Source organism: Rhamphochromis longiceps, linkage group LG4, assembly GCF_057381845.1.
Source record: "Rhamphochromis longiceps isolate RC_006_pf linkage group LG4, R_longiceps_female_GT1.1, whole genome shotgun sequence".
Lineage (NCBI taxonomy): Eukaryota > Metazoa > Chordata > Actinopteri > Cichliformes > Cichlidae > Rhamphochromis > Rhamphochromis longiceps.
This window is the reverse complement of record NC_140560.1, coordinates 10,497,162-10,516,968: the sequence shown is the minus strand read 5'-3', so window position 1 is coordinate 10,516,968 and position 19,807 is coordinate 10,497,162. Positions and strand designations below refer to the sequence as shown.

Below are 19,807 nucleotides of genomic sequence, written 5' to 3'. Positions count from 1 at the left end.
TCAGACAACTGTATAAACCCTACAGGTGTTTGTGTGGTAAAATCCCAGTATATCAGCAGTTTGAGACCAGGCCGTCTGGTACCAACATCCAGACCATGTTCGAAGTCACTTTAATCACTTTTCTTCTCCCATTCTGATGCTCAGTTTGAACTTCAGGAGGTCATATTGACCATGTCTGCATTTCTAAATGCACTGAGTATTGGCTGGTTAGATATTTGCATTAACAGCAGATGGATTGGTGCAGTTATAAATGGCTTATCTGTCTTACCTTATGAGTAAGAAGTCTATGCTCAAAAACCAACTGGTCATTTGATAAATAAAGTCATCCAGTTAAACTGAGTAAATTATTCCCCCCGAGTTAACAATTGTAAACTTCGGTGCCGACATCCATGCCCTGATGTGCGCATGGTGCCATCAACACTTCCCACAACAGATGGAGCTGTGTTCACCTCTGGCGGAGTGAACTTCAGTGTCAGAGGCAGGGCTGAGTCAGCCCGCAGGAATTAGGAAGTGTGTGTTTACGCCTGATTCAACGCTACATACGACAGCGAGCAGGAACAGAAATGTCAGCATCTGCTACACAGTCAGGTAGGTTTGATAAATTGTCTCGCATGTGGCGTTTCGGGGGCAGAAACCATGAAATAAGAAAGGAAAGTTAGGGGCGCGGCTCCTCCACGGTCGGTTTACGGGAAGCAGCAGCTGCAAAGGGCGCAGCCAGCTGAGGTGAAACGCTTCAAAGCTCAATGTAGCAGACGAGCTTACGACACGCACACCCGGCAAACAGGGTGGGCCTTATCTCTGTAAACAACTCGCACGATAAAGAGCAGACAGCTTATACATGGCAGTTATTTTGGGCTATAAGTGAATTTAAAAACTCGGTCCCTTTAAAGTGAGCACACTTCAGTGTATGAAATAAGTGCAGCGTGTCATGAAAACGTTTTTTTCTCTCTCTTGTTGAGCAGAGCTGAGGCTGGTGGTGCTGGGCCGGAGTGGGGCAGGGAAGAAGACTGCAATATGCAAAATCCTCGGCCTGCAAGACTACCAGCAGGACACAGATGATGATGCTGTCCAGGAGTGCAGCAAACACAGAGGGGAAGTCGCGGGCAGACAGGTAACAATAACTGACGAGTATGGACTGTGGTCCTTTATAAGTTCACCTGCTTATTTCTGAAGTCTGCATGTCTCTTTTGTGCTTTTGAAACATTATAGCCAGATGTTTACAAAATACAATACCTTAAAATATGAGTATAAATGTCAATAAAAAAACAAAAACTTTATTATCTATTAATGTGTTAATTTCCTAAACAGTTAACATTAATATCGGAGTACCCCAGGGTTCAATTTTGGGTCCTCTGTTGTTTTATGTTTTTTTTTTGGTTAACTTTTTTTTATAATGGTGGTCATTGAGACTCAGTGTCTCATTACATAAGAGGCCTGTTTCAGACAAAATTATTACAATTTAGATTAAATATGATTTAGTTTTAAGTTTAGTCTATAAAGTAATAATTTACCTACATTTAGTCCACCTACTGTAACCTGCCAGATGTATGTTCATAATATGATTATACAACAATCAGGCATAACATTATCACCACCTGCTTAATATTGTGTTGGTCCCCCTTTTGCTGCCAAAATGAGCCCTGACCCATCGAGGCACGGACTCCACTAGACCCCTGAAGGCCTGATCTAGCATCAAAATGTGAAGGGGGGAGGGCTCTATTGATTGTTCTTCTTTGTCCAGCACATCTCACGGATGCTTGATTGGATTGAGATCTGGGGATTTTGAAGCCAAGTCAGCACCTCAAACTCATTGTGCTCCTGAAACCATTCCTGAACCATTTTTGGTTGGTAGCAGGGTCCATTATCCGGCTGAAAGAGGCCACAGCCATAGTTAATACCGTTTCCATGAAAGGGTGTTCATGTTCTGTAACAATGCTTAGGTAGGTATGTCAAAGTAACCACATGGTTCGCAGGATCCCAGGTTTGCGTGTAAAACATTGGCCAAGGCGTCACACTGCCTCTGCCAGCTCACCTTCTTCCCACAGTGCATCATGAGCCTAGATGTTCCTAAGTTAAGGGATGCGCACGCAGCCAACCATCCATGTGATGTACAAGAAAATGTGGTTTATCAGACCAGGCTACCTTCGTCCATTGCTCCATGGTCCAGTTCTGGTGCTCATGTGCTCATTGTTGAAGCTTTTGGTGGTGGGCAGGAGTCAGGACCCACTAAAAACTGCCACGATCAAGGGATAATCAGTGTTACTCACTTCACCTGACAGTGGTTAAAATGTTATGCCTGATTGGTTTACAGCTACATGCTAAAATCAAGTAGCAGGTTGCTGAAGAACTGTCAGCTACAGTGGTGAAGACGACAAACTGACCATCAAATTCATGTTTGTCTTAATGTTTGCCATAAACCTGCCATTGACTGCAGATGAAAATTAGTCTGTGTGGCATATTTACATGAAGGATTTAAGGGCTTGTGTTAATATTTTAAACATATATGTTTAAAAACATATAAACATAATAAATATTAAGGATCCATTTCTGGTTGTTTTGGCGACACCTGTGGTTACAATGGTTAATAACAGAAACATGTTTGTGTGAAAGAAAATGTAACTCCTAATAAATTCTCTCTCTCTCTCTTCTTGTTAACGTGCTGCTGCTTAATCGTGCAGATGATAGATGCGGTCTGAATTTTGTCCAGTGGCATTTCCTGTAAACACCTTCTTGCATGTCGACATCACTGAATCCTCTCATCTGAAATGCAATCTGATGTACTCAGACGCAACAATGAGCACGAATGCATTTAAAAGCCAGTTTGCAGTATTCATTTGAGTTTCTTACCTCACAGGAAAAAAGAAATGTGTGCTTAACCAACCAGGCACATTTAAATGATTAAGAAAACCCACAAAATTAAGCATGACTGGGTTTCAAAATTTTGCAAAAAAAACCAATAAGCAACTGTGAAACTCTCGGGGCGTATCTGCTCAAGGCTTTGGTTTACAGCGCTCGCACCAGCCAAAAGAAACTGAGCCAACAGACCTGGGTTTGTTTTAACGCGTTAGTTGTAAAATCATAGCCTTGTTATATGTACTCTATGGTGTGAAATCTTGATGCACACTGATACTAAATATATTCATCACTTTGCAGCTGTTGCTCTCATGTGGTCAACTATATATATAAAAAACAAACAAATGTGGTTAATAGGCTCAGTAATTCTACCATTAGCCTTCACACCAAAGCAAAAACAAACACCTGAATCTGCTGGGTGGTCAATGCAGTTAAATTTGTTTTACAGCCTCCAAGGAAGGCAAAGTGGATGATACTGCTGTGAAATGCTTGCCTAGTGTAATTCTAATATAAGCAAACAAGGCAAGATACATTTATTAGTGTGAAGGAACTGCTGACAATGGACAAGGACAGGAGGATGAAGGGGAGGGAGATTAAGATATACACAGGCTGTAAATAAAAGATGGATGTAGCCACTGTGGTTGTGACCCACATTTTTTAATCTTAATTTTTTAACATTAGGGTTTGGCTTCCACCAATGTTTTTTTTTTTTGTTTTTTTCCGAGTCAGAAGTGCCCGTATTAGGTCAAGATTGTGAATTTCTGTATCATAAGCTAATGCTAACAAGCTTGCTTGCCAACCTGCATCTGTAAACTGTATGAACAGAGATACTGGCTAATGCCTTGTAATAAACTAATAAAATACTCAAGTTTTACTAACCAAAACTGGAGTGCACACTTCTCGGACGGGCTGTGCCACACAGAAAGCTTTGTTATTTGTCAGATAAGCTATTAAAAACAGGCCAAAGGGCCACAAGCAAGAACTCAACTGACTAGCCTTAAAAAATTCAAATAGGTGGATTATACAAACATACAATTGTTATAAGGATGTGAATAAATGTTTGAGACCAAAACTGTTTTAGCTGTAAATGTGTTATTTTCATTTCTGAGTCGAGTATTTTAACAGCAGAGGATCGACTCGCTTTTGGAGCCAGCCTCAAGTAGTAATTTGAATTAGTTGTGTTTGAGCCCTGAGATTTGTTCCTTGGTTCCATAGCTTTCACTGGTAACAGATTGATCCATAAATCTGTGTTAAACTGGCTTCTGCAATTCAAATTCTGACATCTAAGAACAATTTACAGGTCAAAGGGAGCTAGCAAACTGCAGGTTGTAGTAACTTTCAGTGGATCAGCAGAACCACTGATGCTAACATGTAGTGGATTCTGTAAGGCTGTAATATTAGGGTTTGCTATAGAGTTAGTGTATTATTAAGACAAGAGTAAGTCCTAAACACACTTATAGATAAAGATGCAAAGGTATCTCAACAGTGCAGTCCAATGTAGTTCAGTCTTTTCATATTTTTTCAGTGCTTTTGTTTCCAACATGAAAAATGTGTTCAGTAAATCTCTGAATTTACTGACTTTAATCCTTATAAAAGTGTAAATATCCATGAAATTTGTGAAGAAATTTTGGAATTGCCATGCACACACAGACTGAACTTCATTCACGTAGTGAGTTCAGTTTAAGAATACCAAAGTAAAAAAAAAAATCTTTGTAAATAACAGACATTTTTTTAAACAGGTGCATTGTAATCAATTGTAATTGCTTTTTCTTTATGCTTCTGTCACGTCTCTGCAGGTGGTGATAGTCTCTAGTCCAGCCTGGTACGGTTCAGGTTGTAACTCAGAGGAAAGAAGAAATTACATTTCTTCCTTCATTGCCTCATCCAGCCCTGGACCACACGCCTTTCTGCTCTGTGTCCCAGCAAACCAGCCGGCTGATGAAGAGGCCAAGGCACTGGATGTCCTGAAGAAGCTCTTTGGTTCCTCTGCTGTAAGCAGAAATACCATCATACTCTTCACCCACACAGATGTGCTGGATGAGGACGAGCAGCTGGAAGAATACCTCGTCACATGGCGAAAGGACCTAATGGAGCTGGTGGAGAGATGTGGAGAGCGCTACCACACCCTGGAAGCCCGCAGTGGAGAACAAGATGGAAGGACATCGGTGGAGGAGCTGCTGGAGAAAGTCGAGCAGGCAGTTATGAAGAGTGGGGGTTTACACTTTAGCTGCCCTCTGTACCAGGAGGCTGAGGAAAGGGTGAGAGAGAGGCAGGCAGAGATAGTGAGACAAAGAAGAGAGGAGCTGAATGACCAGGTGTCTCCCACAGACTCCCAACTGGAGAATGAGGAAGAATTGGAAGAGGTCCGCGAAGAAGCAGAGAGGAGCATAGGTGACCTGAATGTGGATGTAGATAGCATTTTTCCCTCTACTGATGTTTCACCTTCCACCTCTGCTCCGTCTTTCCTCGGGGGCTTGTGGGAAAAGCTGACTGGGTGGATTAGGTGGCTGTCCTCTCTGGTGAGAAGGGAGTCGCTGCTGGGGTCACTGGTCGGCCTGTTCGTGGGAGGGACGTATGGAGGTATGGTTGGGGCCACAGTGGGGTCTGTGGCTACTGAAGTGGGGCGAAGAAAAACAGAGAAAACTAAATGAGAAGCAATCTCATGTTTAAGTTGCACCTTAAAGCCACTCTACTGTGTTCCACAAACCACTGTATTACTGGGCTGTGGGCTTACCCACTAACACAAAATAACATGTTTCCCTGATTACAAATAATGCTTTATAGATCAGTTTTAACCCGTAAATAAGGACAATTATTTACGGGTTTGCTGGATTTGAAAAATCTTTCGGCTGGTATGTTCTCAAATGTAACTGCCGCTGTCTTTTTTGCTAGCTTAGTATTCAATATTGTCGGCATGACTCAGATCTTTGCCTCTTTCTGTACTTCAAGTACATGAAGACGCCATCTCGTCTGTAAACAAACCACTGAGTGGTAGCGAAAACTTGTCTTCCATGCAAACTGTGGGAGACTGCAGCAGTTTGCTGTAACCAAAGTAATCAGAGGTTTTCAGTGGAGCACTGGACACACCTTATTTCAACTAGTGATAGCACGCAACCTTCTGCAGCCACTTGCCAATTGATCAGGGAATGCACATTTTTTTCCTAAAGACCGTTAGTTATCAGCTGGTTGTGGAGGCCTCTGTGACTGGGACCTAACAGAGCATCCGAGATGTCCTGATGAATGCAGCTTTCTAACCAAGCTTGCTAGCAGTGTTCTTTTTTTTTCACGTTGGCAAATAGTTGGTTCTTGACACAGTGAAAAGACACATAATAAAATTTATTTGGGGGTGGCTGGTTCTGTCCAACTTGCCTTTCCTTTTAGCTCTATTTTTGATCTCCATCAGCTTCTGAGGAAAATGTCAAACTTTTAAGCTGCTGTGTTCACAAGCTAGTTTCTGACTTTGCTGTGTTTGTTTGTGTTTTCCCCTCCCTTTTCCCTCCCTTCCTCTGTCAATGAAAAAAGTCAGCGAAAACGTAAAAATCAACAAGCTTAAAAGAGTTGACCTAGAGTGCAGAGCTAGCGCTACACTAGCTCGTCAAACTAACTGCATCTAAACCCATTACTGTGAAAATTTTGAATATCCTTTTAACTTTCCTATAAAAAGGATATCATACAACAGCCAAATCGATTATTCATAACCTTGCAAGCAGCTCGTCCTTATGAGTGGACTATTACTGATCTCTAAAGAAATTATTTATCATTAAGTAACAACTCCTGAACCTGTTTTATGCTTTTTAGAGAGGGCACAGGGAAGGCTTGAAACACTTTTGTTAGGAGGCAATACCAAGAAGAATCCACAAGGTGGTGACATTGACCTTTATATAGAAGTTTGAAGTTTTCTGAGGTGAACTGAAAGATAATCATTTACTGCCTACCAAGCAAATAAAAGCTGCTGTTTTAAGTACACTCCAGTGTGATTTTTTTTTTAATCTGAAGTGATTGTTCTTCACAGAGATGAGCTGTGGTTACTTGTAGTATGTATGTGTTCTCTTGAGATGCTTTTCTACAATGGCTTCTACCATACTGCAGATTAAAATGAATGGATATAGATAGCTGTGGTGCGAGGAACAAAAGCCCAGGGTTCACGCTGGAGCAGATGAGTCCCTCAGACTCTCTCAGCAGCACACAATGGCTTTGACACGGCAGTAATTGACACTCTTGCTTAAACCGTCCATCATGGCCCGTCCTTACATCTCTCTTGTTCACTGTTGCCTCTTGGTCTCTCTAAGCTGCCGGCGGCTCTGCCTCAGGAGCAGCTAGGCGTTTCCGAATGTGGGTGGTCCGGCCAGGGTGGGAGGGAGAGAGCAAGGCAGGGAGAAAAAGGGAGAGAGAGAGAGAGAGAGAGAATTAGCCCGGCTCTCATGTTTCCCAAAAAGAGAGGAGAGGGAGGGAAGGACAGGAGAAAGAGAGAGTGAGTGAGAAGCAGTGAGAGAGAGAGCAAGAGTCAAAGGGAGAGAACAAGCTCTGGGACTACATCTGTCTTCCAGATGTGGCCTCCTCTTGTCTGAAACGGGGAGGAAAAAAAGGTTTTAAAAGTACAGGAAAATTAGTGCTAAACAGTTTTTTATTGTTAGGGATTACACATACAGTACAGACTACAGCATACAGCACCAACTTCAGAACCCACTCACCAGGATATGCTTCTTTTCCCCCCTGCTTTATGAAACTGCACGCTAGACTCCTTCAAGTGAATGTATATGAAAGAACACCTGTCCAAATATTATTCAGTCTTAGTGGATACACACCACGGATAAGGCAGAGAGCGCGGAGACGGAGTTGGAAGTCTGGAGAAAAATTAATGAGAATTTTTTGGGAGTGTAATTATTATTTATTTTTTTTTGTTTTTCCAGAAGGATGTGGCGTACATAAGTATCTCAGTTCAGTAGCACTAATCAAGACCAGTTCCGTAGCTTGTGACGGCGGCCAGTATTAACTCTGGAGGATGAGACCTCACTGGGACAGAGAGGGGAGCTGATTTGTGCCTGTATGAAAAAAGCAAAAAGCCCCCAAAAAACAAGCAAAACATGTGAGGGGAATCAGCAGCGAGCCGTCATTGACTCACAGGCGGTAACTTCTCTGCTCCTCTCCCTCACGGCAAAAATGTTGCTGCGAGGGCCCTGCGGTCCCCCGTCGGATCCAGTCTGGTGGTGGTAATGGTGGTGGTGGTGGGGGAGGGCAGTCCGCTGTGAAGACACGGACGCCCGCAATATTTTTTTGTTATCATCGCGCCCCATGGCCTGGAAAAAGACAGCAAACCAAAGGAAAATAAACAAGATGACACACTCTTTCCCCTCACAGCACAAGGCCGTCCTTCTTCTTCTTCTTTTTTTACAGGAACAGCGCACGACCATTATGGCAAGTGGTTAAACATGTTTAAAATTTTATTTAGTTTTTTTTTTATTTACAAATAAATATGACTGTTTGCCAGATTGTAACTGGAAGAATTTGTGGGTAAATAAAACATTCTAAATATATTTGACAAAAAAACAAAAATAATTTAAGGTAATTTAGCTCTAATAGCTGGAAAGAAATAAAGTAGTACAGCAAAATTATAATAATATAACGTTCGGATAAAATAATCACACAAGTTCACAGAGGCTGTAAATCAGCTGAGTGCTTTTTAACCCACCAATCTTTTTCCTTTTTTTTTTTTTTTTTTAAACAGTGTGACCTCAGGAACTATCTTTCTATCTGAGGGCTGTTTTTGTGTGCCGGCATGCAGGGCTGAGGCAGCGAGCGGTGTCCGACTGCCGGCTCGCTCTCCTCCTCCTCTCTGGGTGTGCTCGCTGTGAGCCCTCTCATCTTTTTCCCATTAGTGCTGTTTTCATGTTCCTTCCTAGCGTGAGCATGTGTGGCTGCGATTGTTTACCAAGCAGTGCTCGCCCCGTCCGACTGTGCGTCTGTGTCTGTGTGTGTCCAGCGGGGAGTATTCGACAGCGGGTCCAGACTATGATAGGAAATAATCATTAAACAAAGAAGAAGAAAAAGTTATGTGATGCTTCATTTAATTATTTCTACATTTTAAAATGTAATTACTGCAGTGTTAGAAATTAATTTTAAAGTGTTTAAATATGAAATGTAAAATTTTAAACAGTGAGTCTAGACTTTTTATTTTTCTTATGTTAGCTTTAAAATTCACCAGATGTTTTTTGACTGATTTCTAACATTTTACATATTTTCCAAACGCTTCTTTTTTAAAAATCATTTAGTCACATTTGTATTTAAACCATTTAAGCTGTGATTTATTACTTTTTACTAACTCTTACAAACTTAGTATTTTGTAGGTAGTTACAGTGAGCCGTCTGACACTATACTCATCAGCTATGCAATCTATTATCAAAGTCTTCCCACTCGGCCCTGCCTGTGGGCACATATTTGGGGAGCTATTTTGGAGTATTACCTAAATTAATTCAAATTTAAATGGTCAGAGCAGACTTAAAACATTTCATGTGATCAGCTGTCAAAGGTGCCTAAAGTGGTTGATCATTGTCTCTCAAAAATAAGGTTTAAAAAGGATTTCTCAAAGTTTTAAACTCTCTGAGTACCATGTCTCTCTCTGCCATTACAGACTGCTCTACTAACTGCAGTACATGAATATAGGCATTACTGAAAATCTCAAATATGGCTTATAAACATTTTTTTAAACTAGTTGAAATTTTATATCCAAGAGCTACGGGATAATTTTTCCCACCAATTATTTTTTGAAATGCATGAATTAAGGCTGTGCACTTAAATATGAGAGAACCTTCATGAATGTCAATTAGTAACACTTCATACCAAAACTGCTTTGAAAACCAAAAAAGAAGAAGAAATTAAAATGGCAGAAATAACATGGAAGACAAAGATGAGCTATTAAAAAAAGAGCATGGATGTCCTTTCTCCTAAATTTGAAACACTGCTGAAACTAGAAAAGCGTCTGTGCACTATTTCCCAGATGAAGTGGAAACTCAGAAATAGAGGCAGTGCAGCTGACACGAAGCAGCTCCCATCCATGATCTGACCATAAAGGGCCTCCAGCGCACAGAACAAGGTGTCAGCACAGACAGGAAGAAGAAGAAGAAGAAGAAGGAAAGGGAAAAAAAACTACAACAAGAAAGAAGCCCCCCAGATGATATGAATACAAAATCACACACAGCTGCTGTGGTTAGGGCTCTGATGGACACACACACACGCATGAATGCACACCAAAGCTTCTGCACGTGTACGAGCAGCTGACTCGAGCGGGAGGACAGCTCGGCGAATCGGCCGGAACGAGAGCCACCCCTCGTCCCCTCCGGCCTGACCCGAGCCTCTTCGCCCACACCCCCCTCCAGATGTGACAGAGGAAGATGTCCTGTGCGGACAGCGACTGGAGACGGGAGAAAGAGGAAAAGGGCTGAGACTCGGATGTGCGGTCTGGTTCAGGTTTGTACGCCCCGCCGGCATCCGTCTGTTAAAAGAGAACTTCCCAATATGGTCGCCACATTTGAGTCATTTATTTTCACTCGTACAACCTTAACATACGTTCTGACACTTGGATGCCAAAAAGGCACTGGGGCTTAACTAATACCCCGTGGCAACATGTCAGAATCGGATGACGATAAATGAGTTCCAGTTTGACTCAGTTCGCTTGCCAAGGGACAGATAAACAGCTAGTAGGAGGGTAAGGTCACGGGCTCGTGTGTCTTACAGGCGTGCGGATAAGCCTACTGTTGGGACACTTCAAAGGGAATCTATGGCATGACGGGAATGGTGCAAAAAGGATGACAATCAGAATGAGAAAAGGGGTGAAGTGAGCTATTAAAGCGCACTGCAGGAGGCCACGTTTGCAGGAGGATGAGCTTTAGGGAGCGAAACATCGCGGGATGAAAGAAGCAGAAAAGCCTGAGCTCTGCTGGTGTGACAGCTCTGAGGAGTTAGCGGCCTCACGCTGCACCTCCTGCAGCAGATGGGCTTTGAGGATTGCAGGAGGGGTTGGAGGGGGGCTTCAGTCAGAGAAGAAGACAACTCACTACGCGGAGCTGCGGTGCGGGTGTTAGATGGCCCCTGAGCGTCACCATAATTGATGGATAGTGTGGTCCACATTAAGTGACATGCGCCGTTGGCTGTAAGTGGGTGCGATGATTGGGGGCCTTTTTGAAGCTGGGGCCGCGGGCTGTGTTTGAACCGTCAACAGAGACCCCTATTCTCTGTAAAGGACACCAGCCTGTGGTTTGGTCGCAGCCTCGGCACAGGCCAAGCACACACACACACACACACACACACACACACACACACACACACACACACACACACACACACACACATTATCCTTCAGTAGTATTATTGGGTTCTGGGGGAGGTGACTGTATTATTCCTGCTGCAACACTGACTTAATTCAAGGCAGATCTGACCCCGGCTCGTTCTCCTCCACTTCTGCTCTATTGGATCAAGTCTTAATCCTCCCTCCACCACATGAATGGGAGACGCAAAGAGGAGCTGCACTCGCTCCTGCCACGTACATCAAATGTCACTCAGGTCCATATGCTGTCATGCAGCTTATGATGGGTATCGGCGTGTCATATGAAAGCTAGAGGAGCTTAATGGAGGCCTAGAAAGACCAGAGCTGAAGACAGATACTCTGGGAGATTGGAGCCACAGCTCGCATTGATACAATGCGTCGTCCAAACCTGGATTTGATCTTCTGTGGCCTCGGTTGGTTTTTTTTGTAGGTTTTTTGTTGGGTTTTTTTTGCAGATGCATACAAGCCTGACACATCCTCCGCCAGGAAAAAGCCAGGGGAGCTGGCCCGTGATACCACTTCAGAGTCGAGGCGCACAAAACAATCTCTAAATAGGAGCGTCTCAGGAGGCACTTTACAGTAAGCTATGACTAACAAACCCAAAGCACCTCAAAACAACGCTGGGAAAGATCCAGCTTCCGTCGAGGCAACACGAGCTCCCGCTTCTCAGCCAAACACATAATAACTCCTGCTCAAGGGCCCGTTTATTGTCATATCTTTTCAAAGTGACGCCAAACCCAAAACACACTCCACTCACACACGGCCTTGAGCTAACAAGGGATGTAGGCGAGGCTTTTTAGGGCTTTTCCAGCGACTGAGCTCACCAGACAGCCGATTGCGGGGGTCGACGGGTTTTTTGGTGCGTGTAGCGGTCCAGCTCTCACGCAGGGGAGACGCAGAGGCCCTCAGGGCGGTGGGCGCCCCCGGAGCAGACGTGCCCTTCAATCTCCATCTGAAATAAGAGACAGGCCATTGGTGCGCAGGGATGGGCCTCTGATTTGTTCTGTGGTCCCTTTGAAACCATGCATCCTGCAGAAGAGAGGAGGGAGAGAAACAGGGAGTAAACATGACAGGCAGGATGAAGGGAAAAGTAAGATTAAGATGTGCAGCTGCAGTGGCTTTACTTCAGCCCAGAGAGGGCAGTGGAATCAATGTGGAAATGATAAGACAGCGAGGAAAAAACTGGGGATACCCCGCACGCACTAACTTTGGTTCTGTGTCTTTTCAACACAAAAAAGTAACATGATCTGTCAAAGGGAAAGAATACGAGCGGCTATTTTAAAATCAAGGATTTCAACGTCAAATAACAAATCGATCGTGTTTCTGAACGCTACAAAGGAACTAATTCAATGTCAGATGAACAGTGATCAAAGAAAATGCAGAGTCCCTCCCGTACCATACACATATACAAATGTGTTTTAGTTTGTGCATGGTTTGTGCTCAGTCATAGATCGACGTGGTGTGGTGGGGGGGCAAATCGTGAGAGAAACAGACAGATTGTGGTGGCTTTGATGTGCGCTCAGAGCTCAGTCAACAGAATACATGCTAGGTGGAAAGAACAAAAAAAAGCAGTATCATAGGACAACTGTCTCTCTGCAAACCACTACAGTGGGACGAGTGCGCGTGTGTCTTTCTGGCCTGCGCACACTCAGTCATGTGCGCAGGCTATCAAGTTGTCGATCAAGAGGAGCGATGAAGCAGAGAGAAACGTTTTCTCTCACATCCTCAAGGAGGGCAGACGACTGACACACACTTAAAGGGAAACAAAACAGCCCCCACCACATCTAAATCCTGTTGTATTCTCTTCTCCTCAGAGGAAACTCGTGTGATCAGATCTCCGCCACCAATATGTTCCCCATATGTCTAAATCCAGCCGCCATTTCTTCCCCCTTTTTTTCAAGAAATTTGGTTTTCGGGGTTTATGTGTGTTTATCTGCACTGTGCATCGTTCGTATTAAGGGGGTCTTTGTCTGTCCTTTTGTGAAAGCTGACAGCTCGTCACTTAGCACTGAATTGATGCGTTGCTTTCACATAAGCACGCACGCACAAAGACACACAGCAGTGTTAGAAAAACAGGCATAAATCTCTAGTTCAGAGCCCGTGTTACCCCCTTTTTTTTTCAGCAGAAAAACCTGAGTGCTCCTTTCCGACCGCAAGCTACCTTACTCTAATGGGCTCATTTAGACAAATTTATTTTGCCCCATTTCACTCTGTTATATATATTGTTAAATAGACTGGCATTTATGTAGAGCTCTTCTGCTATTTCTGGGCTTTCAAAATGTTTTTACACTACAAGCCAAATTCATTCAAATTCAGTCATATTTTCATGCAATTCAAATGTAGCAAATGTTTCAAATGTATCGACTCTCTGAATATTTTAATCAATATCTATTACATACTTTGTATTTTTTCCAAATTAGTTGAGATACTCAGAATGTGTAGAAAAGACAGATGAAAGTGAAGCTAATGTGGAAGTCTCTTAAACCTGCATTGTTGCTAGTGGTCAGTAGGGGGCGACTCCTCTGGTGGCAGATTGTGTAGAAAACTATTAGAAAATTAAATTTTCACCTTATTTATGGCCCTTCTAAATTAATTTGTAGTCTTAAGCAATAATTACAAGTTTCAGTGACTATGAATTTCATTTTATCAATTATGGTTCCATTCAGAGTAAAATAAATAATAAAACAGAGGATTCTTTAAGTTTTGGCTACTTTTTGATTGACAGCTCACTTCAGTATGAGGGATTGTTTCTTTACTTTTTCTCAGGCAGATCCACCCCCTGAAAAAAAATGAAATGAAATAAGATAGTCACAGACAAACTGCTCATCTCGAGTCCACAAACACACAGGTGGCGTCACCTTTCATATACAGTTCATGGACCTCACTTAACTACCTTCTTGTGGGACAGCGCCAGTGCCCTTGGGTGGGAATCTCTGGCATAGGCCCGGATTTGACTTGTGGCTTAGCAGTGCAAACAGATCGTGCCGATATGAAGCCCATCGAGCAAAGTCAGTGTTTTTTCAATCTAAATTCCAAGATTACTTCACTTTTAAGCACAAAGCCAGACCCCAGTCACAGCCAACATCTGAATACACCATCACTCACTGAAATATTACAGACATCAGAAACTCACTCGCAGCATGGATTTAACAAAAAAAAAAAGGGATTGTAATCACACGGCCCATCTCATAATTAACGGATGCTATGACTCAACTTGGTCACAGCATGGTAATTACCTCAGGAGGCTGTCATATTTATTTAACTAGGAAGCTAAGACTGCTGAAGTCCAGCCATGTCATATGTTAGATCGTGTCAGATTGAAACCATGACACATTAAGCTGATTTTCCCCCCTCCTTCCTCTCGCTCTGTTGCACCAGGGTGGTCCTCACTCTGGCTCCGGCCTCGTTAGTGTGTGTGTGTGGTGTGTTTTCAAGACTGTCACAACAACATGACCCCCAGAACATTTCAAACATACACACACTAATTCTGCTCAGACACGGGCATCTTGCGTTTCCAAATCTGCACACATGCACGCACACACCACAAAACCTCTGTCCTGGCTGCAGGGATAGAAACAACAATGCTGCCTTTGACACTGACCCTAACCTCCAGTCCATCCCTCCACCCCCCCAAAGCCCTCATCGCCCTCCCACGTCCCCCAGGCCTAGCGCTGGCCACAGGGCCAAAAATGTGATTCAGGTGCAGGACTCTGCTGTTTCCAATTAGTGGGGTATAAATTAGAATCACTCTCCCCTGTCCTCTATCCAAACATTGCTGTCTCTTCATCCTTGTCGACCCTACACACTTAACTCTGCCTCTGACCTCCCGCCTGTATCACTCTGAGACATAAATTCACTTCCTTTATGGCTCTTGTCGGCAACCTCTGGACTCCTCTAACTCATGCTCAACGCTGTTAATGTGCAGTGCATTTGGTATAAAACCCTCCATTTTCAGTCAATGAGAGTATAAATCCCGAGCCATATATCTGACTTTGAAAGGAATATAACTTCTGGTTTTACTGTACTGTCTGGTTACTGTAACTGAGATATTTCACAGAAGACAAGGACATGCCCTGACATATGCACTCCACATTGCAGCAAGGCACGCTCTGATAAGGTTACAGAGAGATTCAGTTAACTTGTGAGAGGAAATGTAGACTTATTCCTCGACTTATTAGACAGTGTGTTTGCGAGCTTTTTCCTCCACAGGTCAGTCTGTTAAACTGAGTGTTATTATTCCAGGGCAGAGAGATCAGCTGCAGTGTAGCCAAGTAGGACCTGAGGTCACTCTGGTACTGAGAGTTCACATCTGTTCAAATAAATCCTCCACTGTGCCATCAGCAGTAAAAACACACACATGCAAGCTGCAGCAGAATGTAACTAAGCACATTTAGAAGAAGAAATCTCAGGCATACAAGCACATTTTGGTTAATATATTTGTTCACATATTTGCTTGGTGGCTTTGGACAGTGGAAATGTGATTTTATGCTAGGCTACTTGTTGTCCACAACAGTGTGTAATTGAGAGGTTTAGTAAAACTTATTCTGAACAACCTTTCAGTCCCACAAAAATATTTTTTGGACTATATAGTTTAAAACATATGCATAATGCTGATTTATATGATCAGCAGAACACAAGAAAACAGGTCAGCAAGTCAACAGGGAATACACTGTTAGCTAAGAGTAGCCTAATGGATAAACGGTAATAGCTAGCTAAAAATTAAGAGAGGATGAGAGAAAATGTTACATATTGCAAAAGCATGAAATTAATAAAACTTCAGAATATAAAACTTAAGAGACTGATATCAAGTAAACAGGGGAACTGCTGAAAGTGTTCAGCTAAGCTAAGTTAAAACTGTTAGCTATTAGCAATAGCTAAATAGCTGACATTAGCACATAAAAAGGTAATGGCTAAAAGTAACAGATAAACTACTGAAACAGCTAATATTACTGGATTTTGGTGTAAATGTGAACAATTAATAAAAGAGCTGAAAGAAAAACAGGATAGGTAAATGAGCTCGGAGGTAAATAAAACAGTAACATACCAATTATTATGCCAAATACTGCATTAGTACTCATAATCCAATAGGACAGTGTGTCCATCACTTATAACAATTCATCATAAGGTTGATATTTTAACCATTTCTTGCTAATAATACTAAATAAAAAATATATTTTTCTATCCAGAACTGTCACAAGTAACAAATCCCAGCACTGCATACACGTGGAATACACACGCTAACACTTTGGCACACGCTTTCTCTCAAAGTACACGACACCAAGAAAAAATAAAGAAAAATAACAAGCAAGCACCATGATAATATTTCATCATTCACTTTTTTTTTTACATTCCTGACTTTGGCACCTGTCATGTGTGTGGTTTTTATTTTTTATTTTTACAAGCTCAGGCTGCTGTTACAGAGAACACAGCACGCAGGAGCGAGGAAAATTTACAGAGCGTGTCCTCTCCGGGCCGTGCAGTGTTCACGGGGATCAAATGCTCCCAAGGTGTGGAGTGTGTGTGTGTCTATATAACTCTACATTTCTCTCCACTGCCACTATACCAGCACCAGAGCTGCTGCCCCCGCCTTTTACAGAGCCCAGGACCTCAGTGTGCCCTCTGAGTTTTCTCTTTATGAGCTCTAGTTCATCCTTCGACTTGCAGAGAAAACAAGAGCTGCACAGGCTTTTATAGGACTCCTGGGGAATACACAAAGAAAAAATAAATAAATAAAAGAGCAAAGTTTTTAGCAGGCAGTTAGAGGCTTCTGCACTGTGAAGGATGACTGATAGAAGAGGCTGAAGTGTTGGGTGAAGGATTAAACACAATGTTACCCCCATTTACCGCAGCCTCTGACCTTCAGCTGGCCAGATGATGATAGAAAAATGCTCCAAAGAGACAAAGCGAACCAGATGAAGATGAAGAGAAATAAAAGGCAGCCACAAGAAGGGTGTGAACTTTCCCCCACCAACACGAGCTCACTTTTGTGGGCTCCCTCCTCCACGGGGAGTACCCAAGATAAACATGCCTGTTCCTCTAACACCTTTCACCTCTCCTCCTGACCTCAGTTCATCCCACCTTTTTCACTCATCTCTGGAAAACGTTCTCCCCTCCACTCCTCTTTGTTACTTCCTTTCTCCCCGTCCGTCCAGATGTTTGGCCCAGTGGCAGCAGCAGCAGCAGCAGCAGTGAGAGCGAGGACCCGGGGCTACGCGGTGGGGATCTCCAGCAAGGATTGGAATGCTGACCCTCTATCCATCTCCATCAGTGGAGACGGATTTGTTTGACTTGAGATGTGATTGTGTTTTCTCTTCCCCACACCTGCCGCTTCCTCTGAACCATGCTCCCACCCACTCACCCACCCATTCTTCCTTGGACCCTCGCGATCAATTGCTTTAACTTGGCAAAACACTCGTCCAGCTGCTACTGCTTTTCCACATCTTTTATATTTTCTCTTACGCGGCCGGCCTGCCAAGTAAGAGTTGCAGTCGCATCACAGCAAGTTGGCGTTTTGACAGATATTTGAATCCAATGAAGTCATGAACTGGAGCGGTCCACTGACAGTTCCTGTCTCTTTCTTCTGTTTGTTGTCACATGTGCTTTGATTGACTGTAGTGAAAGCAGGCCTCTGGGGGAGTAGTTTCATTATCAGAGGCTGCTCATGTGGGATCTGCATAAAATAATAAACCTCCTCTGTCTTGTGATGGTGTTCTCTTCCCACCCGGAGCTGAGCAGGCATTGTGACTTTCAACAAACTGTGGTTTCTTGCAGATCAAACATTCCTCTTGTTTTTGAATTTATCATGCGGCAAACCCGCCCTCATTAGTCAATGGCACTCAGCAAGTTGTAGCGTTTAATTCCGCGGGGCCGCCCAAACTTATCACCCTTCATTTCAACATGGTGGGCTGCCCTGTTGCTGAAACCCTTTCAAGCGGTTCCAGACATCTGACAACAGCCACATTTATTTATTGACTTCATTTCGCTTACAGGGCAGCCTTTACAGCTCCCTTGAGTGATACAGAGTTAATGTAGAACTGTTCATTGCTCGTGAGTGTTTTTTCACTCCTCCTCCTCTACCGCCACCTCCTCTCCCTCCTTTTTAAACTGTTCTTAAGTGTTTAAACACGCGGGTAATGACGTGCTGTTGTGGAAGTGAAAAACCATGTGGGATAAAAAAAGAAAAACATCCATGTGGGCTTTTTCCCCCAAGGAGAGCGCGAACCACCGAGGACGGGATGAGAGCGAGGAAGGCCCTGTTAATCAAAATGAATGAGCACCTCTCAGGGCGCTTGTGTCGACGAGGCCGTGGAAGAGCTCTCAGCCCCCTTCGCTCTGGGAAAGTAGAGCACTGGGTGTAAAGAGAGATCCAGACACTGTGACCAACACAGCTAGTGGCCAACCAAACTCGTACTTCCTGTTTGCATGACCTTCCAGCGTCATGTAGACAGTAGGTCAGAATAAAAAAATATATTTTATTTATTTATTCTTTTAGAGTTGTTAAGCAGTTTAGACAAATCTGGATATTTTTCCCCCAGCTGTTTATTTTAATACTTGCATCTTTTTCAGCCATATACTACTTTTAGCTTTTTCTTCATTTATCTGCTTTCAGCTTTAAAATTGAACAACTTGGAGATAAAAGCTATTTTATGTTATTATTTTTAGCTAGCTGTCTCAAAATCTTTGTTAGCTTATCAATACCTTTACCAAAACAATTTTTTCAAATCATAACTTCTATTTATTTTTTTTTAATTATCAAAGCTGCTCATTTGCAGAAATGCGACTATAGCATCTTCTGATATTGAAAAGTACCATTGATCCAAATGAAATATTGATAAAGCCGGCCACTTAATTCACTTAATTAGTTTACTGGTTACAAATGTCAGTGCTTTGCAATAACTGGATTCCAAAAGTGTTGGTACTGTGCTGATGGAATCAAATCAAATCAAATAAATCATCACAGTCCCTGTTGCTTTTACAAACAATAGATGTCAACATTAGCTTAGCAAAGCAATTTTAACAGAGGGGAAAATATGTTTGCTTTATCCAATAGTAACAAAAGTCAGCTCACCAAATATTACATATGGTGTTCCTTAAGTGAATGTAAAAACATTTAAAACACAAACTGGGGATTTAGTTTACTGTTTGCAGTCGTTACCTTAAGCTAAGTTAGCTAGCTGCTGGTGATAGCTTTAGCTTGGACAAATGAGAATGGTGCATTTCGTTTACCCAAGAACAAAAATGTTAACAAACATACTAGCAAACATGCCAAAATTTTATAAAAGAAAGACAATTATTGAGTCAAATAACTATTTAAATGTCTAATTATAACAGGAAACTATTTATGTTGGCTTGTCTTCGGCTGACTGAAGAGAAGTCAACTTGGAGGAAGCTCGTCAGAGTTTAATAACCTAAGACTGCCAAATATTAAAAATGATTTTGAGTTAATTAAGTACATCTTGGTAAGACGAGCCACAGCTGCAGAGAGCTTGGATAGCAATGAAGAAAATTGTTGTTACTGAGAAAATAAAAGTGGCTTGATCACAGGTCCTTGAGGTGCTCCAAACTGAACTGCTTCCTGCTGACCATCATACAGAGCTAAACCAGAATACGGCTCGTCATTAAATTGCCATTAGT

At 42.7% G+C, this 19,807-nt stretch overlaps 1 protein-coding gene and 1 long non-coding RNA gene across 2 annotated transcripts in view; one reads left to right on the top strand and one right to left on the bottom strand.

Annotated features, from left to right (window-relative positions):
• Positions 1 to 457: 457 nt before the first annotated feature.
• Positions 458 to 6,790, top strand: LOC146671047 (GTPase IMAP family member 7). The gene is made up of 3 exons (XM_085403209.1): positions 458 to 588; positions 963 to 1,111; positions 4,650 to 6,790. The coding sequence occupies exons 1-3, from the start codon at positions 564 to 566 to the stop codon at positions 5,502 to 5,504; spliced, it is 1,029 nt and encodes a 342-aa protein (XP_085259335.1). The 5' UTR covers positions 458 to 563; the 3' UTR covers positions 5,505 to 6,790.
• A 159-nt stretch (positions 6,791 to 6,949) lies between these two features.
• The window catches only part of LOC146671045 (uncharacterized), a 46,395-nt gene continuing 33,537 nt past the window's right edge, over positions 6,950 to 19,807 (bottom strand). Inside the window, exons 2-5 of the long non-coding RNA XR_014911399.1 lie at positions 11,998 to 12,202; positions 8,783 to 8,860; positions 7,976 to 8,150; positions 6,950 to 7,169 (exon numbers count right to left, since the gene is read on the bottom strand). This is a non-coding gene — a long non-coding RNA (uncharacterized LOC146671045). The remainder of the gene's footprint in view (positions 7,170 to 7,975; positions 8,151 to 8,782; positions 8,861 to 11,997; positions 12,203 to 19,807) is intronic.

Excerpts from the sequence above, each read along its gene's own strand:
- LOC146671047 (XM_085403209.1), top strand. The coding sequence starts at position 564 with ATGTCAGCATCTGCTACACAGTCAG. Across the intron at positions 589-962 it reads AGCATCTGCTACACAGTCAG|AGCTGAGGCTGGTGGTGCTG; the intron begins GTAGGTTTGATA and ends CTTGTTGAGCAG. Across the intron at positions 1,112-4,649 it reads GGGAAGTCGCGGGCAGACAG|GTGGTGATAGTCTCTAGTCC; the intron begins GTAACAATAACT and ends ACGTCTCTGCAG.